At 30.9% G+C, this 27,177-nt stretch overlaps 1 protein-coding gene across 1 annotated transcript; it reads right to left on the bottom strand.

Moving 5' to 3' along the window:
* Nucleotides 1-3,655: 3,655 nt before the first annotated feature.
* On the bottom strand, nt 3,656-25,987 carry LOC126838215 (tRNA (adenine(58)-N(1))-methyltransferase catalytic subunit TRMT61A). The gene is made up of 6 exons (XM_050572429.1): nt 25,752-25,987; nt 25,245-25,601; nt 25,018-25,171; nt 24,835-24,953; nt 7,136-7,299; nt 3,656-3,956 (listed from the first exon to the last, which is right to left on the bottom strand). Exons 2-6 carry the CDS (start codon nt 25,597-25,599, stop codon nt 3,801-3,803), a joined length of 948 nt encoding a protein of 315 aa, XP_050428386.1. The 5' UTR covers nt 25,600-25,601; nt 25,752-25,987; the 3' UTR covers nt 3,656-3,800.
* Nucleotides 25,988-27,177: the final 1,190 nt, after the last annotated feature.

Below are 27,177 nucleotides of genomic sequence, written 5' to 3'. Positions count from 1 at the left end.
ACAAGGTTTTCCCTTTAAGAATTAGGAACAAGAAATTATACTATTTACTAATTTGTATAAGAATGATATACCTGCAATTTTGTGGTGGACTAAAAGAGAATCTAATTTAAGGTTTACTATTAATCATTTACATCTGGCTATCAACCATAACTAAACCATAACTATCAACTATAACTTATTTTTTTTCTTGGAGTAGTAAGAACTTGAATAATAAGATGTTATGCGTGGTTCTAAAATACGGAATTTGAAAAATTCACGTTCTATTACAACTCCTAGTAAAAATAAGTCGCCATTACCAAACTTTTGCCAGTTACTCTATACACATATAAGTGCTGTACAAATGTTAGAATTTTTAGTTCAAGCCTTAAAAAGTTCTAGACTCTTAAATACTTTTCTTTTTAGTAAAATACCAAACTTTGAAGTTAACTATAAATCGTAAAAAAAAATTTCCAAAAAAAATTATGAATCAAATATGTAATTAGATGTCAAAATAAAAAAAAATTTAATTTTGACCTTGAGTTAGCATAAAAATTTATGAATTTTATAAAATGTTGAATTTGTTTTTCAATTTTTAGCCACTTAAACATTTGAGAAACATTTTTTTAAGGATATTATGAAAAATATCACTTAAATTACAATAATTGTTGGTATATTAATTGTTTATACAATAGTTTAAGGAAACACCATTTCGATATCATAATTATTAATTAAGTAACGTGGTCGAGAACTTAAGGTGTTTTATAAAAAATGTATAGAATATAGCATCGCGAAGTCCAAAACAAATTTAAAAAAATTGTTTTCTTCACATAGGACATATAAGTTTGAGGCATGTAGAAAATCCACTCGCACACACGACAGGTGATTTAGCATGACATTTGCCTAATTCATGCTGTTGAAAAACAAAATTAAGAATAGAAACGCTGTTATACAGGCTCTACTCTATAAACCATAAACTTTTAAATGGTATGATGGCCTGAAAAATAAATTAACTAACAAAAAAGTCCTAAATACATTAACTAATATCTACTCATAATAGTTTAACTTTAAAGTTCAGATTTTGGAAAAAAATTCCTATAACGAACGCCTAAATAAACAGGAGGTATGACGTCCCCTTAAAGTCTGACGACGTTATGCTATATTTCTGTTCTATAAATTATATATAATCAAGACAATATATGTACTGCATTTTTCAGTATTCATTTTTTTTGTCTTAATAGCTTTTAATCGCCTTTAATAGCTTACATACACGCCGATAAAGTAATATAACCAAAAATGGTAATTTATACAATTAAATTACAGACCTTAAAAATACAAATTTAATAGGATTTCAACAAGCTCTGAGCTCTATAAATGTATTCTCTCAAATTACCAAATCTTTCCAAATTTTTGCTAAGACTATTGTAACAACAAACCGAGTAAACGTTTGAAGAGCGAAGAGGTGGAGTAACGTGTACTTATAATCATTTTTAATAGAAGTACGGCGTGTGATTATTATATTGCTACACCATGTTTGTAGAACGTTCATTGTTTACGACTGTATGTATAATACATTCCCGATGAACACCCAGCCTACTGATTTACAATGTCGTTCCGTCCTATATATACATAGATAATAATATGTTTGTACACAGGTAAATCGACAGATAATTGCGTTAGAAAAGGCGAAAAGAGACATTGTCGTTTTGTGCTGTTTTTTTCGCACTCAGTGACAAAGCAACCCGAACCGAGGTCCTAGTCCCTCGGGGATTGAACTTTTGAACCGCAACGCAGTCATTAACGAGCCAGTCAATAATTGTACCACTTGTTCAACTCATTGCATACAACATGTGATGTAAACACACTATTATGCGACTTGCAATAGTAGTTCGTTACGTATTATATCGGTTCCGGGCTTAAGGTTAACTTAAGTAGGTCCGCTCAAAATTCCTATTGCGACTGAAGGAACTTTTTGGTAAGTCAAAACACGACAGCGGATATTTTATATTGAAATTGTATTTTATTCATAAATTCAGCTATATATTTGTAGATAGGAGGAGCAGGTACTCCACGTTTCTCCGGTCGAAACTATTTCACGCCTGTTATGATAGTTGATAGGTTATAGTGAACAAGTCTATTATTAATTATGACGTTCAGCGATCCCCGGTACTATCAAGTATATGGTGTTGTTTTTATAGCTTTTATAAAATGTCAACTCAACAGATGCCACTAAATGAAAGCAAGTGTACTGAGTACCTGGTTGTCATAATTGTATCCAAGCCAAAAAACTAAACGCTTTCTGGGCTAGTCCCGTTCATTTTGGTAAGCCGATGGCTGCACTGTCCTATGTAATTTCTCAGTAATAGCTATCCTCGGTCTTACGTTCTGAACAAATAAGTCAAGTCCTAACGGCGACCACTAGCAACTTCTGGAGTGTAACGGTTGGATTTAAGTCTCTGTCGCCAGTTTGCTCTGTCAGATTACAATATTATTCGATCGATATCGCAACATCGACTGGAAACAATCGGTCCATAACCTGAATACTGGGAGAGACTCCTTCTCTCTCTCCATCTATCTATGGACCATAGACGATACGGCTTAACATACCTCACATGTCGTCTCGATGAACCCCGTGACCCTGAATTTGAAGCGCGCACCGTACATACACAATCTTAGAATCTTTATCTTTCCCCTTCTCCGCAACTTTATATTTATTTTACTTTTTTCATCCGCGGTATTTTCTAAACGCTTATAATATACCCGGCATAATATTCGTATTGACCCACCGCATGTCCTTTGCACGTCATCTTGACGTATAAAAACATGCGAGCGCAGCATTATTGCTATATTATTATTATTTTTTTACGACCGTGCGCCTATATTAGTTTTTATTTTTATATAAAATAATACCTATTATACATTATTATTATCCGTATACTAACTTAGTCCACAAGGTAAATGCTTGACTCGCTAAATATAAATCATACAACGACGACGGGCGATTTGACTTAATAAATCTAACGACCTAAATGTTTCTCACGCATCTCTGAAGTCTTTAAACTTTTAGTTATCACTTTGGAATAATGTATATAATATATTTTTTACAATATCAAACGGTAATTAGCATCTGCTTGTACATTTTGATTAAATAGAAAACCGAGTAGATTTGTATTATCTTATAATAACTATTATAAGTTATAGTTAAAACAATAATCAAGGAGGCCAATTCATCCGAGAACCGAGTTAATAGTCATTAGTCATTACTGAAAAATGCCAAGTCGAAGAAAATTGCAACAACAGCTCATAGGCATTGCATATAGAAGGGAAATAATATATATATATATATATATAATATACAAAACAAAGGAAAACGTTCATTTCATTGTTCTTGTATTTTTAACCCCTAGAGATCTCGGTGTACAGATGACCTATTCCGTGTATTATGAGACCTCCATGCTGGAGAGAAAGAGCGAGAGAGACTATGTACATACACTGCACATAACTTTTATCTAGTCTGGAGTATTAGCTAATGCGCTTCTTCTTATGCAAGGATAAACGTTGACCCATAAATAACCGATGCAGACCTCTATTGTCAACGCTACCGTTTTCCTATATGTTTACGGAGAGCGCGGTGATTCGGATTATACATATATATTATAATATACGCTTTTTTCTTACTTATACGCATTTTTCTTTATTTTATAGCGCCGGTACAATGAAAAGGTCACAGAATCGAATGGTAAAAAAAAGTACTTATATAAAAACAATATTGTTCCATCGAGATAACATGTATAAGACGATCGCTTAAAAGTCGGGTTTTGTCATCAACTGTCGTCTTGATCTTGTTGCGGTTCAGGTTGGGGTTGATCTCCCACATAAGTCGCCGAAGTGATGTACCCCGTGTGGCCTCGAGGAGACGGATCCGGCACGCACGCCACAAATTTCTTTTCCACACTGCCGTTCTGATCCCCGCCGGCCGGCTGCAATCAAATACAATGGGTAGGTTAGGTAAGGTTAGATTATTATTTTTATACTGGATGAATCACAGGCGCCATCAGAAGATAACGTCTTTATACGACTATTGATAACGGCATTCGAAATCTGCGCCCAACTAATACATCTAAATTAGAGGTCCCTATTACACGTGTATTCGATTACACGTGAAACACGTGTAATTAACATACACGTGTATGTACACGTGTAATTATAAATACACGTGTATTCAAAAAAAATTATTTTTGTTATTAATTTTAGTTTCACGTTTAATATCACGTCTATTTAATTATACGAACTCAAACACAAGTATAATTGTATAAATACGTTAACTCAAACTAAAATTTTTAACAAAATCAATTTTTTTTACTTACACGTGTATTTATAATTACACGTGTACATACACGTGTATGTTAATTACACGGGGTTCGTGTACTCGTGTATTTAAATTACACGTTTAAAATCACAGGCACTAATCTAAATCACTTAAATTTAAGTGCAGTACATGACTAATTATTTAGCGAAAAATGTAAATGAGGCGCTGATTACAAAAAGTTTTTTAATCACAGTTTACAGCGGTCCTGTCGTAATCGACACAAAAAAAATTGTTTATCTCGATTTTTGAAAGGGAAGAGGTAAACTTTTTGATTATTGTTCATTGAAGTACCTTTTATGTACGACTTCCAATTTATAGACTTACTACACGAAGAAATCGGTCTTGTGATTTGAGAGATATCGTAGATTTACTAACAAAAATTGCTGATGTATCAAATTTACAAATACGTTTATGAAAAACAAGTGAAGTTGAAAAAATTTTGAGCGAAAAGTAAAAAGTTATACAACCAATAAGCAGATACAAATTTTGTTATCAAAAAAGAAATGAATTACCTCATCGAGAGATGGCAATGTTCAACAAAAGCTTGTAAAGCATTCTAAAAGTCGAGGTTAGGTTAGGGGTTTTTTATGGTATAAATTTGACTGATGATAATTTTAATACCTAATGTAATTTTGTTTTTATATGTATTATATATATATCATGATTTTTTAAAAATTGTACATACAGTTGATATCGCGTTGTCGGCATGTTATAGTTTATAAAAGTCACAACAAATACGATTCATATAGGTATATAAAATACAATATTATTGTCAGCATATCAGACCGCACTTCATGCATAAGTAAAGCGTTATAACTTTGTACACACACATAGTATCAAATAATAATATGAGTAATCACAATAACAAATGTATTAACATTTATTATCAGTTATCTAGGGCTTATCAATTTCCCTTGTCACCATTCCATCTCCACTTCTCCATAGTCTTTCTCCTTCCCACCTAACGTATACTGTAATTTATATAACTTTATAAAATCGATTTACAACTTAAAAGAATCACGTTTTTGAAGGGACTAGAAAAAAATCCAACTGAAAACTCAAATAAAACTTAATAGCAATAATAAATCAACAACAAATTTAATAACGTCCACAATGATCTATACGCAGTGTTGTTAAAAAGTTTTTATTTATAACAGTTGGTAATCTGTGAATTGTGTTAACTATCCAGTTCAAACATGCCCAGATGGTAGAATTTGATTTGAAACGTAAAGTCTCGGTTGTTTTTTATATTTTCAATATTATCTATAACGTCATGTTTAAGACTAAGAACAAGTAAGGTGTTTTTTTTTTGTACTAGCGAGCACCCGCTTCCAGCGCCTAAAAACAGTTTCGGGGCGTCGAACAATTGTCAAACAGCCGTGTTATTATGTTTGGGATTTATAGTATTCATACCAATATACCGGCGAGACGGTGTCCGAATGTTCATAATAATGATGTCAAACGACCGACGATGGTGAAAACGATAACGTCGTAATAAAGTATGTTTTTATATAAAAAAAACCTAACTGGTTCTCTAACTTGTAAACGTATACCAAACACACTGACTAAATCTGTGTACCAAAGAAATATTTACAACTGATATCCCTCGGGGAGAAACGTCTCTATATAATATAGACAACAACGGAAGAAATTCGTTTGAATGAACATAAATTTCAAATGTTATACTATGTTAGCTACTCGGGAGTTACAAAATCACATGCTATAGGTACAGATTCAAAAACTGATTAGCAAACTAATTAGTGATTTTAATCACTTCGAATTAGAAACTAAAACTAGTTTTATCTATAATCGTATGCGGAAGTCTAATAATGTCTAAAAATAGACGGTCGCTTAATGTCTTTTATGTACAATTTAACCAAATCAAACTATGGCGGATATTTGCTAAGTCCAACATGTATTAACACACGAGAGTGTGTAAAATTATTTAAAATAGAACAAATATATCATCATTTTCTAAAGTCTAGTCTTATGAAAATTTAAATTTGCATTTAATATTTTCGACTTATATAACTCATCTTTTGCCAAACTCACTTCAATGATCATTTTTCTATTACGATTCAATGCAACATCGATATTAATTGTTTATGCGATACTTGTGACGGCATTCTCTCCGGCCGAACACGTTATATGGGAAGTGCCACGCGCTATCCGGGTGGTGGTGATGCTCAGCCACAATATCATTATGGTATAATATATTATTACATATACATATACGTGCACGGTTCACAACCGCACGTTGAGGGGAAACGAATGGTCGGTGCGCACGCGGTTCCTATTAAAAGAACAATTAGTCCGGTGTATGATTAACAGAGAGAAGCGACGACTGCAGGACGCGTCGGAATCCCAACGATTTCCCATATAGATGAGTTCGCCGGCTCCGGGGAAATAAGGTGGTTTCGATAAAAATTATAACGTTTGACGTGGACCAGTTCTGTATGGTTTTGTCGAAAACAAATTACCCGACGACCTGTCCGGCCGGCTCGGTACCGGTTCGAGTACCTACACACACTACATATGTATATATGTACAGTGGTATACATGCAGGGGACTTGGTAACTTACGCCCTCACATTCATCGAATATGTAGATATTACACATATACATATAATAATTATTATATACATATGATGGCGTTCACATATCGGTTTATAATAAACTAATTTTTTTATTTTACATAGACTATATACGATTATAATCATAATATAAACGAATTTTTGCTGATAGATCCTGATAAGTCTCAGTTCCATCAGCTTCATAGGTGGCCACTTACCTGATTGGAAAGCAGCCCGGGCACGATCACTGTCCTATTCAATACCTGGTGCTCTTTCTCCAGACACTCGATGGTCTTGAGGTGGATGAATCCGCAGTCTTTCAGAACTTGGCACGTTCGCATCACCTGTTCTATGCATGGCGAAAACGTACATATTCTACCACCTGAAAAACATTAAGAAATATAAGAATATATAAGTGAGAACATTAAAAGGGATAAGTTTATATATTATACCTAGCGTACAAGTTATTAGAACATTTTAACCACATTGACAGTTGAAATCAAGGGTCTGGAATAGGGGGTCGCAATAACTCAAATATTATGAATTAAGCGAAATAAATCATAGCAAATATAATTTTAAAAAATTTTATAACTCATTATTGATGATTTATTAACTAAAAATGAATACCTAAAAAAATATAAGTCGTTATAATGTGATTTATTCGCACTTCCGTGTAGTCTATACTCTCATATTCCATCTCATATATAAATTAGTTTAATTTTCATGCACGATTTAACCTACAATAGTTATAGTTTAGAAAGAAATATAATTTAAACGATCATGTAGTTATCTCATAATAGTTTCGTAACCTTTGTATATAATGCTATAATTAATAACTAAATAATTATCTACGTATAAAAATAAATGAGAAAATAACTAACAACGCCTCTATAGTATAAATACATGTGATCATACTTCGTGTAAAGTAAAATATATATTGCATGCCTTGTCAGTTGCTTTCCAAAATTGTTAACTAAAGAAACAATAATATGTCAATTAATGTGTACTATTTTTCGTGTTTCAGAACGATAAGAGAAACTAGATTTATAATTTAAAACTCAGCATCCGCAGTTTGAATAAAAGAGCCGCGGGAAAAATAACTTAACAAAAATAATGCAATCAGTGAAGAGGATTTAGAACAATAATGATGTACGTATGAACTAAATGACGGTACAGATGATTAAGCGCGATACGAATAGTGTATAATATTAAAATTCTAAGCTAAGAGCCTAACAAGAAAACGTGCAATGTTCATCATGATTGCGGATAACGATTGAAAATGGTTTTTTATTGAAGTTCCTTAAGAAAACATTTTTTATAGTAGGTAAATACTGATTTGTGCAATAGCCTTGCTGGATACTATTAAATTCCGCAATGCACGTTCACGTTCAGGGAACCGTAAAAGCAGGTTAATAATATTACGCGTTCGATCAATAATATTTATCAATACCAATCAACATTTCGAGAAATAAAAAAGTGTTTTTTTTAAAATATTTACATGATAAAATTGTATTTACAAATTGGGTTTACAAACATTTCGGAAACCTTACATCTTCCATCTTCAGGGCTATATTACGTACTGGTCCCGTGTTGTTCGCTTCGCTGCTACCTGTAGGCTGTAGACTGATGCGATCATATTTTATAAATGCCTATGCGTGTTCTACCCCCACTACTCTATTCTTGCTGTAGCCTTTTTGTTTGTTGTTAAACACCCCTGGTTCTACTGCTGCCACCGGCTTCCCCCCCCCCCCGACATCCTTCCCGCGTCGTCCTATTATACCCCTGATTTTTTCTCCGCCAGAGGGTGAATGAAAAGGAAAGAGCCCCTCTTCATGGATTTCCCTCTCCTCCGTTGCCCTACCTATCACTTCTCTAAATGTTTATCGCAACCTTGTATTTTTCTGGACTTCTTCTTAGTTGGTTCGTAATTTATTCCACATCATACACGGTTTCCATCCATCTCTATTAACTTTTAGTGGGCACTTTTCTATTTATATTTTTTCTCTTACCATCCTTTTTGAGTAATGGGTTTCTTTGGTTAACATTTTTTCTTCACAAAGTTCTAATGATCGGCACGTTTCACGTGTTCTTACGTACGCACTTCTTTGGCTCTCCCTGTCTGACCAACGAATAACCACAGGATCATTGGATCTCATAAGCTCCTGTTGTTTTGAATTTTAGTATAGCATACTTTAAGCTCCGGAACTCATAGCAAGGAATTTCCCCGTTGCCCTTGACTAACGATTTGAGCTTATGTGTGATACATACTTAATGTTAATTATCATTATTATGTTGTTTATTTAATGGCTCTGTCAAGTTGCATAAGCCCATATACACATTACTTATTAATCATTATGCTCTTAAAAGGTATTGTCCTAAATTTTGGTCAAAATGAATTATGTTGATTACTGAAAAGTGGATTAATTACACCGGAAATATGAAATTACTTAACAAATTAAACGGTTTCTTTTCTTTTCTTTTTTATTTATTAGTATTAATTTGTCGGATAAAAGTAATTAATGTAGGCTTTTTTTAATAGCGTATATACATAGTTATAAAAATATATATGTGTGTGTAGTATAACGTTCATTATATGGGGCGACCTAATATCCGATTAATTAATACGATATGTTCCAGTCATATTAAAAATAGTCAGACATTTCTCAGACGTCAGTTTGTTGAAATAACAGTGAAAACGTTTATTATTATTATCATTACTGTAATATGCATCTATAATAAATGAGACGGGCCAAGAATGCGTCTTTTTAATTAATAATAATATTTAACCGCACGTCAAATAGGTGACATAACCGCGTTACAGTTCGTTAAGTCGAACAGGTTTGATTTATAATCGCGGTTATCATTGTTTTATAATCATATGGAGGGGTCAGTCAGTGATGAAGCATGACAACTCCAAAACACTATCATAGCGTGGCGTAAACAAAAAGGATCAAGACATCTAGTTAGACGGGACCTATCCTAAAATAATATCAAATATTATTACCATTATCATTACCGCATACATAAAAGTATTATCAAACAGCTAGTCTGGGAATTTTATATTGAAATGAAAAAATAAGTTATTTGAGCCAATCGAATTTTTCAGCACATCAAATAATTTTTTATTTTAAATAAATTTGTATTTACTATTTCCATGGAATATCACTAATAGTAGGTGGTTTCTCCACACAAGCTAATCATGTTATTTTCTCTTGTTAGCTTTAATATTTATTGTAAAACAAAATTTACGGATTGTATTAATTATAACGTTAAATAAAAATTAAAAATTGTCTACTTATAATAATTTATTGTTTATAATTTTATATATTTTATTTGATTACAAGTTTATTTAGAATTATTATTGAGATATGTATTCAAATAATAATTCAATTTTCAAAATTATCAGGTCTATGTAATACAATACATGCAAGTACGCAGTACAATTAAAACAAACGATACATTATAGTTTAACTGATCAGTACACTGTATAAACCATATTATAAAAAACAAACAACATACTACAGTAAATCCCATTTTTTACGCACGCCCTAGGCATTCAATTGATTTTTTTAACGAAAGCAATAATTTAGACAGTTTAAAAACACGGTTTAACATTAAGATTCCTATTTTTTTAAAACAAATTAATTAACAATAGTTTTAGTTTGCAAAATTATTCCGATAAACAATAAAGCTTATTAAATATGTTCTACAACGGTTAATAGTTTATAGAAAATATAATGAAACCAAAATTGTATTTATTAAGTTTCAGGAATTATAAACATTATTTTTTTTGAGTACTCTCCTAGTTTTTTTTTTATTCTAGTTAGAACTATTAAACGTTAATACCAAATATTATCGTTTTCTATTTGCCCATCAAAAATCAGCGCCTTCACTCTTACTCTCCCATTAAATAAACAACGGTATACAAGTACAACATATCCAACGTAAAGTATAATAATATTCAGCCTTTTGTAAATATATTTTTAAACGATGCACTCAGCACGTCTACCACTAATAATTTTCAAGTAAAATATTTGTTATAAAAACATGAATTGCGCAACAACGTTATTACATCGTTTCTTAGCTAAAAAATTTGTTTTTTTCAAAAGTGAAACTTTGACACTAACCGTAACAAATGTAAAATTTCAACACTGTTGACAAGTCAACGTAGTAACAAAAACTTTATTGTAACTTTTTACAAAAATGTATACAAATATTTTAAATGATTGAACTTGGGGTTGAAAAAAGTTCGTATTAAGCATGATTATTGGGGAAGCTTAAAGATTATAGAGCTGTCGCCGACAGCTTAAATAGCAAGCAACTGAAGTATTGCAATAATGACGCGACGCCTTAGGAATAAATAAATAAATGTTTAATGAAAAAAAAAACTAGTTGTTATTGTCGTTCTTAACTGTTTTTTCTTTTCTTTACTCTCTCACTTTTTTATTCTATTTTTTCTTTTTTTTTTGTTGTACGTTATAATGCAACAAGTAGACTTAAACCATCGGTGGAAAACATACACGCACTCACACAGTAGCAGAAAACCCGAGCGTGTAATGGCAACAAAAAAAATGTATATATAAAAAAGTACATAAAAACATACACAGCCGAGTGTATATCGGATAACCCTATCTGTGCAAAACATCGGGCAGCAAACGTCCCCGCATAAATAAGACTTAATTAACCGGAGGAGCCAGGATGGCCTACGGACGCCGTTTATACATCGGCCAAAGCGCATATCGAATTTAAATAATACCCGGTTTTGTTCGCACTGATAAAATGATTTATGCACGCATGTTGTCTCTCACTAATGAGAACTTATCGAACATCTCTTCTCCCTGCTTCTCCAACAACCCAGGTACATAAAATGATAATAATATACACACGAGCATTGTTGTCGTACCCACTACAGTGTAGTGACTACACCTATGGCAATACTAGCCCGGTAAGCTGGTCATAATATATACAGCGGGGATGGACTTGGGTGGATATACATGCGAAAATCCAACACATCGGCGAGTGCACAAGTTCTAGAAGACAGAAGTACAAACTAAACAGAAAATAACAGATTTTAAGTATTTTGGCCGAATACAAAAAAAAATCAGTTAACTATGAGTATGCATTATTTTTACTAATATATGTAAAATCAAATGTATACACAAACATAATGTATTTTTTTTTAGATTTATTTTATTTTTTTTAATTTTAATTAATAATACTGTGTTTAGTTTGAAACAAGAAAAATATATAAATATGTAATGCTGCGAGTTGTCCTAAAATTCTAGGACTCGTCCTAAGGCCCAAAGGGTAGGCTTGACATCACAAAAGTTAATTTACAAAGTTCCTGCACCTAGGCATATTATTAAGTAAATTCACAGGAAAAGAACAAAATTATAATTATAACAAAAATTGTATTAATAATTCATAAAATATGAAGTTAGTAGTATATACATACGAAGTTTACCCTCGTCTAAAATATCCCGTTTTTATTTTTATCACATAAATTCTAAGCCGGTATTCAAAATCAAACTTAAGAGGGGTGTTCGAAGCTCAATAACCCGTCTTGGGCACATAACTGCCAAGGGTGTTAAAAGTAGCATACATAGTACTCAAATTCTATGTTTCAGTTAAACATGCAGAATTATGTTATAAAATGGATCATCAAAGGTAAAACTTAACAGCAAAGGGACACAGCTTAAGCTGGATCGATCGTCTTCAATCGATTTACAAACTTATTTTTTACGGAATTTTAACTGACTCCACGGGAGGATCAACAAGTTAAAAAAAAAATTTTTTTTTTTATAAAACTACTACTGAATCCGATGGAAAAACAAATTTGTTATTTCAAAAGTTTAAAACGTAATCAAAATCATTATTCAGTTTTAGAGACACTAGAACAAACATCAAATTATTGTACAGGTACATATACTTTCTCAATATAGCATAATATTATATCTTTAAAGCACCAAGTACGTTTTTAGTTAGGTACCTATGTATGCTGGTAATTTAACATCGATACTAAATATATTTGTTAATTTGTATAGCTTTTAAGATATGAAGGGCTGCGGGGAAGAGATCAATGTCATTTTTTTTGAGAATGAGATATTAGTGCTATCTTTTAGCTTGTTCCCAAAGGAATCGAACTACGAATCGGTTTTGGAAAGAAAGATCATTGCCTGCCCAAAAATAAAGGGAGAAGAAAACGTGTGACGGGAAAGACTCAACAAGGTCCACGCGGCGGCGGGAAAAAAACCGTCAACCTCAACTCTCGGGCTCGAGAGAATGTAAAGTATAAAAATGTTGAAAATAAGACGTGTTTACTATGGTCCCTACAAGTCGTCTGTTATCACACTTACTTCAAAGCAGGTAAAAAATAAGAAAAAAAATAAAGATACCACTTTCCCCCTTTCTTACCAAGGCCCCCTTTCACTAAAAAAAGCAAAGCTTGATGACCTATTACACCTGAAGCAGTTTTTGACAAAGCCTGAAGTTCAAGCATTCTACGATACACTTGCGTGTGATGACACAAACAGCACTGAAGAAGAGGTGGAGTACCTCGATGACCCTCCGATTGACGCTTAGGAGGAACTGTGATGGGAAATACTAATCAAGGTCAATGACTTTTCAGAGATTTTATTTTATTTTTCATTTTTTGTACAAGTAAAATGTATTTTTTTTTTCTTTCATATTTAGTTTACCGACAACATATGTTTTTCTCTCGCTTAAACCCTTGCTGCAATGTCATTTTGTAAGTTGTTAAACTTTAAAAACGGAACTACCAACAATTTAATAAAACTGACATTGATCTTTTTTCTCCGTTGCCTTTCATATGTTATATTAATGATCAGAGCGGTTAAAATTAGATTTCAGATATTATTTAGTTATTTATAATAGTTGATGAGTGTCAGCTTGAAACCATGCTAATCGCACAGTCTTCGAACGAGTCGGTCTATCCATCTTGGGCTCAGGTCATAAATAGTAACCCTTGATTTAGAGAGCAATCCCCCGCGGAGGAGGTCATAGGTTTATGAAAAGCACTTAGGTATGTATTTAAATTGAAAACTTATAAAACAAACAAACAATATATTAACATACATCCGGAGTCTTGAATAATTTAAATAACATGTACAGTACATTTAAATTCTGAATATTAAATAATTGCAGTGAAAGCTATTTTTCCTAAACATTTATTATCAATGCAATAAATGTTTTATTATAATCCATAATATGTATTATCAACCTAATTTTAATAATAATTTATTGATAGCTGTTATACAATACATTTCATACATAATGAACACTGTTAGTTGAACGTAAAAACAAAGAAAACTAATTCAGTCAACTACTTATGTAGGTATACTATAGGTATGTATAGTTCAACTATATTCCCATGTAATGTAAATATTTGCTGCAACTCTAATGTCAATAACTTTTATTTAGAAATTAGAAAGTACCGTGAAAACCGTAATGATTATTATCAACAATCTAGACCAATGTAAATTCATTTTTACAGCAATAACTAACAATTTTTAATTGTAACAAATAATTTATAAATATAAACCTTGAATTATATCAACTATAAAGCATAATATTTCAACGCAGCTTTATGACATACTGACGAAAATTCAAAAATCGTTTAATGTATCGTTGATACAACTTTATTATGCGTTTTTTTTGAAATAATAACAGTTCATAAAAACTACACGTAGGACGTAGGTAAACGGTTAGTTATATTTTTGTAATTTTTTTTTACGTTTTCTAAAAAATTTAGCAAAATGTGTCAAAAATGATATGTTTGTAGTTTGGAGGAAATCCATTCCATGTCACGTCATTGGTTTGAATTATACTTACAGCTATAGATCATGGTCGGATCATTATCCTAAAGTATAAATTATTTGATACATATATTCACTAAACCACTAGAGGATTTGCGCTGGGAAAGCGCACAAATGACCGATCTGACTGGGCCGCAGGCAAAGGGGCGAAACACAGAAAAGTCTCTTTCTCTCTTTCTTCGCACAGCGACGGTACACGATCTATAATATTTAATCGGATGTTGTAATAACGAACCGCATATACTCTGATTTCGTGATGAACTCCAGAAATTTATTGCCGATCCCAGCAATATCCTTTGCGGCCAGCGTGGATCCACTGGTACACGATTCCCACGGTCATCTCGCTCGCGTTAGATAATGAATTTATAGCTCGAGGTAACGCACAAACATTCTTCTTTTATTTTTCATTATCTGCCCTAATTTTTATTTTCTTTATGGTCCGAGTCGTCTCGGTCACGAATACAATATTAGTATATACTTAAATATATATTAATGCTAGAATTGGATCGGCTGCAATATATTACACGATCCACAGACGAAATCCTAAGTATCTGTAGCACGAGAAAAGTTCAGCAAATCACTATTGAACAACATCAAATTTGTCTTCTAAATTTGTATTTTATATTACATTGTAATGTTATGAACATCATTGAAATAATAATTTTTAGATTCTTTATATTTATATGCTGCTATACGTGTTTTGCTAATCTATGTGATCATCCAGATCCCTTCCCACATTATTTTGTTTGGTGGCTTTACGCATACAATATATTTTATATGCGGTCGAGGGTCAAGAAGACATGTAACTAAATATTTAGGAACTCAATTCTAAATATTTCATTACAACCGCTAAGTCAGTAATCTAGTCTTAGTACAGTTTTAAGTTGTTTTTTAATATCAACAAATAATTATGGCGCAAACTACTAGCTGTTAAAAAAAATAATAAAACATAATTTTATAATTATTTCCATTCTAAGGAAATGCCAGTGTTGAATGTGTTTAAACTAAAAACATTACATTGCGAAGTATGAATGATTGTTGGTATAACCAATAGGTACAGAGTGATTCTTTTATCATAAACCACTCAATATCTCATAGGGTTTAATAAGAAATTAAAATATTTTTTTTCATATTGTTGTTATACAATGTGATCTCAATTTTTCACAATTTTTTTGTTATTACCCCACTCTCAACTTAGTTTTTTTGATAGAAACTTTTGAAACTTAAATGGTAACGTATATATTTTATTAACTTTTCAAGTTAAGAATGATGTACTAAAAACGTTGACTGGTCGATAACCAGTTTCGGAAAACTATTTTTGAAGTTTAAAGTTTAGGGTAGGAGGAAAGGTGGAGTGAAGTATTATTTTTATCTGCGCGCATTTCCCAACCGCACTTCCCCTCCCATCCTAACTTTAAAACTCTTAAACTTTAAAAATAATTATCCGAAACTGGTTATCGATCAGTCAAAATTTTTAATAAATTATTCTCAATTCAAAAAGTTAATAAAATATATACGTTACCATTTAAGTTTCAAAAGTTGCTATAAAAAACTAAGTTGGGAGGGAGGTAGAAACAAAAAAAAATAGTGAAAAATTCAAATCACATTGTACAACAACAATATGAGAAAACAAATTGAACTTATTATTAAACCCTTTGATATATTGAGTGGTTTATGATAAAATAATCACCCTGTATAGTAATGAAACAGACTTAACCAGTAACCGGTCGAAAATGTAAAAATTAAAACTAAAAAATCATCTGTTCGCTAAATATTTTGCTAAATCTCTTTCGTTACCCTCCCGTGTGTTAGTCCATTTTATAAATGGTAATTACCCCGATCAAGACAAACGAACGCCATGTGTGTTCTTTCATATACCTTCACATAAAAATTAACTTATTTGTCTGACCGATTAAAGTCCAACCGCGATCCTCTCCTCGGGTGGCGGCGTCGACGATTGGCGGCCGGCTTTCTTTGATCTGGCACACGCATATACACACACACAAGTCGTTATTACGCTAAATATATCATAAAACGATTATAATAATATATAGAAAAAAAACGTGCGTCGCGACCAAAGCTAAAAAAACTCACTTCTGGTGGCGCGCGCCTTCCTCCTAGCGACGACTGTTCCACACACAGCGAGCGGCGGCGGTGCCAGGGCGATAATATTGTTATAATAAATCTTACATCGACAAAAATACAATATTATTACTACATCTCATCCGGCCATCACAGAGCAGCATACGAATAAATCCGACGAACGGGCAAACAAAACTATAAAAAGGGCGGTTTGTGTGTGCACGGCTAATTGCCGCGCAAGAACCCCAGCAGTCATATTTCACCGGACGGTCGGTCTGCCGGCACAACACTATATATATACTACAACATGATATTATTATACTATTATAATATACCGCCCGTGTGGATCTGAATATCATATCGGAAGAAGACGACCCCGCAATGTAAATACCGTCTCAGTCTCCAACACAAGAATTCTAGCCGTAATCATCGTCATTATTGAGATATCCCAAACACGTCCTACGGGCTAACATCAGTTTTCACGGCCCACCGTTCCTTCTCCTTATTATATTTTACATAATATTCTCGACGCGATTTAATATTTTTTTCACACGGCCAAACGAAAAAACCGGTATCAGCCCGCCAATATAATTTTCTATTTAAGACCCGCCACCCAGATCACAACGTTTTTGGCGCTTAATTTGTCGCCGACGGTCATGGAGAAACTTACCCGAACATGTTAATCCGACATCCCGTCGCCACCAGTTATTGAATGATTACACGCTAACAAACATTACCGTGTCAATTATGTTTTTACGACAATTATTAAAACTTAAATAAAAACTTAATTATTAAACTGTAGCCTACAACTAGTGAAATCGTTGTTGTTCAAATGGAAAATAGATTTGATGAGCCCAATGTCTCAAAAAACAAATACAACACACAAGCGTGTCATTTTCATCTGTGACTTCTTATTCCTAAGAATATTTAACAGGTAAAATTTCAACTTAACGGGCTCCAACTATTTCAGTTTTACACACCGGCCACACATTGTTTTGCATATTTATAAAGATTTTATTTGAATAAAAAGTAAGCTACGGGAACAACACGAAGTCGTGTTTATAGATAATATAGCTCATCGTTATAGAAGTTAGAACCGATATAGTTTCTCCGTTTCGTATTATTTTTTTAATATTATAACGGCAAACAGAACATTGCGACGACAATGTTTAAGCCGAATGCCATAAAGAATATATAACAATAGATGGATTTGCCAATTAATAAAACCTAAAAAACGTATAGCGCGCCTTAAGAGGGCTTCGCACCGACCATTTTTAAGGAGTAAAGTATAGGCAATTTGCTTACAAAATCTTAATTTAAAGGTTGTGATGTATAATTATTAGTTCAATAACTAGGACTCTATTTTGGTAGTTAATTTATTTTTTGGACTATAACAGCATTTTTGAAAGCGATTTAAAAATGTTTTTTCATCTCTACATGTTTAAGCAGACTGAAAATAACTCGCTTAATTTTAGTTTTAGAGTAAAAGCACCCATTATAAATTAAAAAGAGAACAATACTCCGGAGGGCAAGGCGGTGCGTTTTTTTCATTATTCCAAGTATAACGCTCAATACATAGTTTAAAAATAACGACTATTTCAACATTTTAAAATTACTGTAACTTTTAAAAAAATGAATTTTTTTTTAAAAACGCACAGTTTTGCCTTCCGGAATGTTGTTCTCTTTTAATTTTATAATGGGTGCTTTTACCCTAAAACCAAAATAAGGCGAGTTATTTTCAGTTGGCGTAAACATGTTTTTACCACTGAAAATCACCGGTGCGACGCCCTCTTAAAATTAATAGTAATGATATCAGTATAAACTGCATATTTTCCAACAATAAAAACTCTTTAAAATAAAACCTATATAATTTTATGGAATTCATTTTTTAGGCATAGCCAATGACTATCCTATGCTTATAAAAAAATATATATTATAAAGAACGGACGAGTAGTCTAATTACCATTTTAGTTATTTTGACTTGTAATATTAAATTCATTGATTTTAGAATTGTATTAAAAGCGTTAGTCAATCAAAATAATGATTAGTCAATAAAAGCATTTAGACGAGATTTTGTGAATATCTGTTCTGAGTAAGAAAAGGCGATCGAACTAGGTATAGGTCTCAACTATGGGAAAATTGGTGAATGAGATATTAACATTAAAAACGTCCAATTGAAAACAGCACCACCGTCCACATCATCATTTGATTTTCAATTTATAACAAATATTCTTATTTATTTAGCTTCAATGCGACGCTGAGAAGGGTATTGGTTGTATAATGATGTTTTTCTTTGTGACTGTACCCGTTGTAATTTTTTTATACTAGACCGATTTACTCAATCGGCACAAATCGACTATAAATTATGTCTAGTGAGTACTTTGAAGGGGTAAAAGTTAAACAGACTAAAAAAAATTGACGATTTTTCAACTTGGGACTTGAAATAACTTCCCGAAAAATGATCGTATCAAATTGAGATTTATTATCAATATTGTATGCTTAAAAAAGAACTGGTGCAAGAATGTTAGGTATAGTTATTAAGTAGGTTATTTTAATTTTTACAATTTAATTTATCTAGTACATTTAATTAAAAATGTATTGTATAACGTCTTCTACGTACAAATTGCAAATATAACTTCGTTTAAATTTTAAAAAATAGAAATAATTTTCCTATAAAGTCATATAAATGTGATGACAAATCACACCGGGGTCGATTAGTCAAAATCATATTATGTATTGTCTCTTGGTGTCACGGCATTGGATGAGGATATGGGGAGGATGGGGCTTGGAATTTTAAAAAAATTTAAAAACCTTAAAACTTAAAATCAGTGCTACATTTATTTTTATTTCAACGAATCTCTCATTAAAAATTAAATGTAGGTATTTTGAGGGGACCAAGAAGATTTATATAAAATTTAAAAAAAAATTGTATTTTAAATATTTGTATAAATTTGAAACTATAAAATTAATTATTTTATGCACTGTAATCGATCTAAAAATAAAATAATATTATGACAAGTGGTATACACATTTTAATAATATCCTCTGAGTGCGTATGTGTGTTACACACTAGTTGCTCGTATATTTATTAGAGATCCACATTCTGATACCTCTCCTCATTATTTTTTCATCAAAGTACCATTACACTGGACAGACAGCGTTCGAAAAGAAAATGATATTATACATACCTACAGCTGTACAATATTAGATTTAAAAACTCGATAAAACCCGACGTAAATGTAATCAATATTATTATGTTTAACATACACATATTATTATGCATAATGAGTGTACTTGCGTCTTGCAATAACTCGAAATTCGTATCGTTATATACAAACGTTTATGTTTAACAATATTATGACTAATTGGAAATTGGAAATTGTACAATTTAAGACAGATGACAATATTGAAAAACAGTTGAACGATTACGTTGCGTCCTACTGGCGGCGGAATCAATTATATCGCAACATGATAGATTATATACATAAATATTTTGTAATTTGGTTTTTTCTTATTTAAATTCGGTAATATTTAAGAAGAGTGCCTACGTGATACGTCAATCATTCGCATTTTAGCATGATTACAGTTTTGCAAAAACACTAACGTTATGTAACTAAAATATTGTTTAGCCGGTCTCTATGTGTACCTATACATCTTTGAGTAGGTTCAATATTTATAAAAAAAATTATTACATTTCGTACAAAATCGAATCTAGTTTCCCACGACTCACGAGTTTATTTATATCGGATCACAAGTAGGGAAAAACACACAACAAAACACAGAGCACACTTTTACAGATGGTCGATGGATGTAAGCCCAGGCGTTCCATGTTTTAAAATCCGAATGATATTCAAGCCCCGAGCCCATTTCGGACATTCCACACTAGACTCATGGGATCGTTTAAGATAATAACAAGATTGAAAGCACACATCAATGATTACCTACACAATACACGTTGAATGGCTGCGATAACGTTTAATTATAACAATTATGCAGCGCTTTATGTTTACCCGTTTTTAATATTCATTGCACACACCAACATCGAATTTATGTGTTAGTTCTCACAGAAAATGCCTTCGATACGGGCAAACTAAAATAATCATAATAATAGGTGCCAAATTTACAAAAATTATTGAATGTTCTAGGCTTTGGAAAACACAGTTGTAATAAAGTTTTCATTTTTCACATAATTTTTTTTTTTTAAAGGGAACAAACTTAAAGTAAATGGAATTTATGGAGTATTAAAGCGAATGACCACGCATGTATCAGGATGACATAATAAGCTGTAAAATCAGTGCATTTTTATAAATTATACAAAAATTTTAACATTGATAGAAAATGTTTAATATCATTCATGTATTTAAACCTATTGTTTCAGTGCTCTTTATAATGGATATGGTCGTAACAATCCGTACAATCATTTGAAACTATTTAAAAATAGTTAAATGTTTATTATAGAATTACCGAGTAGTGCTTGACGTTTTTGTTTCTATTCTGGCCACTACAAGTATCAGAGAAAACCGTTATCCGAGTGACATTTTGGTTTAGTGAATTTATGTATCGGTTCAAACAAGTACCGACCTCACTGCTTCCTCTTTAGCCATGAACTTAAGTCCAGACATAACAGTAAGCTTAATTAGGCAATGCTCCTTTGTATATTGTCAAGTTATTATTTATTAATTATTTTGATTATTTTTTTTTATTTGTAAAATTGTAATAAATTACATTTATTAAATAACTTAGATCTAAAATTTAGCTTGAATAGTACAGTACACAAAAACGTTAAACAAAAATTAGAACATTTAATATTCACTTATAAATTATAATAATATATACTAATTATATAGATATTTTTTTACATCACAGGTTCCCAAATATTGTATTATTAGTTTAGTGTTAAAATTTAAGTGGCTGAAAACGAAATCACCCTTCTGGATACGCAACTGGTTGTCATTAGCAATAGCATTGTTTAGCATTGTTTTTCATCTGTGATACCTTCAAGAAAATATTGAAGCAATGACTAGTCTAAATTGAGGTAGTTGTTATCACTATACATGGATAACGCGAAAATTATATTTAAGAAAATGGTAAGCTTGAAATATGTACATACAAAAAAAACTACATCGTACGGTTGTACCAAAATGACAAAATCTGTCGGAGAAATCAAGTTAACGTGTTACTAGATAATATATTCATGGTTGATGATACGGTTTCAATACAGTAGCTTATCGCTAGTCACACATTAATAAGTAATAACAGTTTTAAATCCATTCTACCATCTCTATAAAATAAAAATAAAATAAAAACCGACGTACCCATGATTATATATTATTACGCGCCCTAAACTATTTTACTTCAAAAAACCATTCCCCTCTACGCTCAACATTTTTCGACTTTATTATACATATAATATAAGAATAATCATACACCATGACTCAGTGGATACTTAGTGAGTGTTTAAAGGGCTAAAATACAAAAGATTCGAGTCGGATTGCCGTGTACCCAACTGCTACGAAGTAGGCATAAAAGAAATAATGTGTCTGTATATATTTATATACATAATAATACAACACACGTCACTTTTAAAATACCGGGGTCAACAACATCGCTTATCCAATAACTTTTGGCTTTAATAATTATTGAAACGTTACATTACTACTTAAAATAGCTAATAATCAAGATCAAAACATGATAATATCTTATTTATTCGCAGTGATCACATTACTTAAAAAAATAGATAACTCAAAAACCATAGATATAAGGTATATGTATAACTCGCATGTAACAATATATTAATATGTAATAATTGGAGGTTATAAAAAAAATTCTAAACACGATATTTAATTATAAATATATCAATATATGTAAATGTATCAATAAATTTTCCTTTTCCAAACACTGATTTTAATACATATACGTGATTCGTTGAATTTATTAATAAAGAGCTAAGAATATTATTATAAATGTTAAAACTATAATTCAACTTTGAAAAACGTGATATTCACTTTAAACATTTTTTGCAGTTAAATTTAAGTCCAAAGCTTTGAACACGATACAGTTAAGAAACCCAGAATAAAAAAAATGATTCATTACTTGTATTTGTTAACACCCAAAATCAAAAACCTGGTACAACCGATAACTGTAAATAAATGATTATTTAATATGTTCAGTAATTTTTACTTGTAAATAACAAATACTAATTAGTGATAATTTTTGAAAAAGAAATACATAACCCACACATAACTGGATTACATTTTGGGTAGTTTCCAAAGTAATAAAAATATTGACTGTGGTACCAGGAAAAAAATTCTAATAGGCATAACCTGATACCCAAATTAAACAATTACTATTCAAGTTCTGATTAAACCCCATCAACATAAATATTCAAATGCAACAAGAGTATATATAATAAATTTAAAAATGTTTAAGTTAAATTGTTTATTTAAGAAAGTTAATCAGGAAAACTCTTTCCTGCTACACAAACGTTTTAAAAAATCTGTAAAATGCAAATATTTTCTTATTGCATTAGAAACATTTTATATTTTCTCTACCTTTTAGAAACTTAATTTCTGTTTCTTAGGTATTCACAGCTGGCAGTCGGCAGACTTAGTTCCTTTTCTACACAAAGTACAACAAATAGGGTGGAGCAGAAATTTAAAGTGTTTCAACGAATTAAAAAGGGTTTATTTGCCAAAAAATATACCCCTTCACAAAAAAAATGAAGTCAAACAAAAACATAGCTGTAAAAAACTTTATTTTCCACAAATAAAATTATAACTTAAATCAAATTACATCTAATAGATAATAGATTTTGGAATTCATACTTTATAGGCTTCAAAGCATTGATTTATTCCTTTGATATACAAACTTTTTCCGTCTCACTTCACAAAGTCATATTTGTGAAAATGGTGACTTATTACCTTTTATGAATAAGCGATTCAGTTATGGATATAATACATATCATCTTGTAATTAACCAAAAATTGATATATTTCATTTTTATGTATAACAACAGAATATTATTAAAGACACAAATAACTTAACATGAAGAAATATGTTTTTTAAATTTGATAAAAAAAATAGGCAAGCAATATTTCTATTGCTCTTATGGGATCTTAATTACATTTTTGGTTTACACCAGTAGCCATTTAATCATCAATATTGTTTTGTTTCACTGTGTTTTTTACTGACTATTTACAAATAGTTTACATATTAAAACTATGTCAAAAATGAAACAAAATATTATACTAAATTTAATTCAGTTATGAATCTATAATTACTCTTCAAACTTTGTTCTATACTCTATCTCTTCTTACACCTTCCAATTCTATTATTTGTCCTATCCATTTATGAATTATTATACTATTAAGTTGATAAATTATAATATCAATGATATACCTAGATAAACTAACCTAATGTTATCAATTACAGCATCTTAAATGCATTCAAGAGACGTACATATAGATATGTGCATACACCTTCTTCCTAAATGTTTAACAACAGGATAACTTACCTGTATATTATAAAGTCTATGCTTATCGAAAATATCAAATTTCTTGTACACCAATACTATGTATAGTAAACATATGCCAATAATATTTAAACTCCAAATACCAGTATCATAAACCTAAAAAAACCGTCAACCTCAAGTTATATATTAAGTATTAAAACTATAAACATTTATATTATTCAACATCTATATTCTGTGATTTTTATTTTTTATGTTCGATACTTTTTATTATATTTTTGTATTTATCTACATTTATTGCAATATTTATCAAACTATCTTATATGTTTTACACTATAACTATTATGTAATTTTATATGTTTTTAATTTATACTCATAACATGAATGTCTGATATGGTATACTGTGTCACTATAGGCAACCTGGTAGACAGGCAGTCCGCTTTATATTTTAATATATGTTAAGTTTTAATATATTTTAAGTCTAGGTTATAACTTATATTTTATTTACAATCAAGTTTAAAATAGATTCATACCTGAAGATTTTAATGCTTTTGTTGCAAATGGAATAACTAAGTGAGGATGAGGTAAATCTAAAAATACTGCATCCGCTTTTCCTGTGATGTTATCACAAAAACCATTTTCGCAAACATCTCTACAAAAAAAAAATTAACAGATTTAATACATAGGTTATTGTCTATTTTAAAATAATTAATTACCTGCACTGACAAGTTACAATATCAGATAATCCATGGGTTTTAAATTCTTTTTGTGCCTGCTCTGCTCTCTGTTCATGAAAATCGTAAGTATATACATGACCAAAAGGTTTTACTCTTAAGGCCATGGCATGAGTTAATGACCCACTACCAGTACCTAGACAATGTATAATACCACTCAGAAACTGTAAACTCTATAAATATGTATGTAATTATTTAAAGAAGCATACCTGATTCTATCACAATGCTTCCAGGTTTCAGTTCTAACATAAACATAATAAGACTAATATCTGGAGTATAAATTATTTGTGTTCTGTGAGGTAATGTTTGTGTCCACAATTCAGGAGTTGGATACAACACATAAGCCCAACCATGAGATAAATTTACTTTTGATCCAAATCGTTTTCCAAATAGTGTTGATATTTTTAATGCCCCATACTTAGTTTGCATGACGTTTTCCACTTTTTCGCCTTTACGATTTTCAATTGTTGATTGGACTCGTATGGCATACATGTTTTGAGGATTGATGTATAATATGACGGTATCATCTTCTTCAATAATATCCTTATAGCCGTTAAAACTCATGTCTAAAACCATACCGTTTACGGTTATAATTTTAAAAAGTAATTGGCTTGTTTGTTTAAAGCGCCTTAAAAATTTACTAAAAAATGTGCTATTGTAAATTGTTATCAACTACTATAGTATGACTAAATTAAAATTATATTTAGGATTCTTACCTTTGCAGTATGTTTAATATCCAATGACTCAATTAATTATCAAAAACTACGGAAACTAAATAATAGATAATTATTTACATGTCATGTATGTATGATGTATTTATTCAAAAATGTAAGGGATTAGGAAATTGGGAGCCAAAACACAAGTCTAAATTTTGAACCAACTGACTTTTCATATTATTACAGTTGTCAGTTTCACTAATCAGAGGCCACATTATTTAATTGCGGTATTATCAATTTTAGGAGAGCGTGCAGATCGGACACTGACTCTTATCAGTTATCAATATTAAAGACGGCACCAAAGTGATCAATTCACCTGGGACGGCGCCATATTTCACAATCTTCACATTAATAATGTCCTAAACCATAGAATAAAAAGTTTATCTAAACATATAAAAATATTAATCCGAAATAATAGTCCCAAACAATTCATTCTTTAATTTACCCATTAAAATTTGGAATTTTTTGTTTTAAGTTGTAGTTGTTAAGATGTAGTAACTAGAGATGGCAATTTTTTTTTATAGATTGGCTGACAATTTGTATTATTATTTCCAATTAACATATTTGCCATTGGCCTGTTAATAGGTGTATTTTTTTTTTATACTATGCATCTTTCATTTTTTTTTTAATACTCCATCGTTATACTGGAATAAAATTAGGTATATATAGTTCGTACCAGTATAATATAGTTCCTACCAAAAGTGGCTTTTAAAATACAGGCTTACAAACAAATATTGACAGTACTATTTTTAAGTATTGATAAAATGTAATAGGTAGTAAAAAATATATCAAAATTACTATAAACATATGTATAAAATCTAAATAGTCTAAATAAAAACAATATCTGAATATTTTTTTTAAACCTGTTTTGAAACAAAAAATTCTTTGACATTAAAATTAATATAGATAAATATCTACAAATTGGAATTAAAAATAGTAAATTTTATGTATGCAGGTAAAATAGTTTTTTTTGGAAAATTACAATTATTGTGGTCCCTCCCCAAGTCTGTATCCTGTGTTAATGCATCAGTAATAGTAATAACTTGTACCTATCACTTATTAAGTGGAGTTACAAACATTATTATAAAAATTAGTTAAAATAATTTTCTATCAACCCTTTGTTATATACTATCACTGATGACCGATTGTTTCCTACTGGTTACATTAATTTATAATCACTAAATTTTAAGTTTTGGTCAATTAACTAGTTGTTTGAAGTTTCCTAGTATCATAACCTAATTAACGCAACAAACTGCATAAATATTTGATTAACAATATAATAATACATAAACAATTAATAAAAACATGTATATATATATATATATTGATATAATTTGTATGACATAAAAAGATATTTTTTATACTTCATTTATAAAATTGCAACACCAAAATTAGCTATTAAATTTAAACGTTAACAAATGCCCCC

This window comes from Adelges cooleyi, unplaced genomic scaffold (assembly GCF_023614345.1).
Source record: "Adelges cooleyi isolate 19-005CV unplaced genomic scaffold, UGA_ACOO_1.1 ACOO_flye_CR_arks_rails_tigmint_CR_PRNA_30, whole genome shotgun sequence".
In the NCBI taxonomy this organism is placed as follows: Eukaryota; Metazoa; Arthropoda; class Insecta; order Hemiptera; family Adelgidae; genus Adelges; species Adelges cooleyi.
Note: the sequence above shows the minus strand (reverse complement) of the source record. Positions and strands in the feature narration are given on the sequence as shown.

What these genes read in the sequence shown, in the direction of transcription:
- LOC126838215 (XM_050572429.1), bottom strand. Translation starts at nt 25,599, where the DNA reads ATGAGTTTTAACGGCTATAAGGATATTATTGAAGAAGATGATACCGTC. An exon ending in AAAAGCATTAAAATCTTCAG is followed by an intron (nt 7,300 to 24,834) that starts GTATGAATCTAT and finishes AATGTTTTTCAG; the next exon opens with GTGGTAGAATATGTACGTTT. An exon ending in CCGGGCTGCTTTCCAATCAG is followed by an intron (nt 3,957 to 7,135) that starts GTAAGTGGCCAC and finishes ATTTGATTGCAG; the next exon opens with CCGGCCGGCGGGGATCAGAA.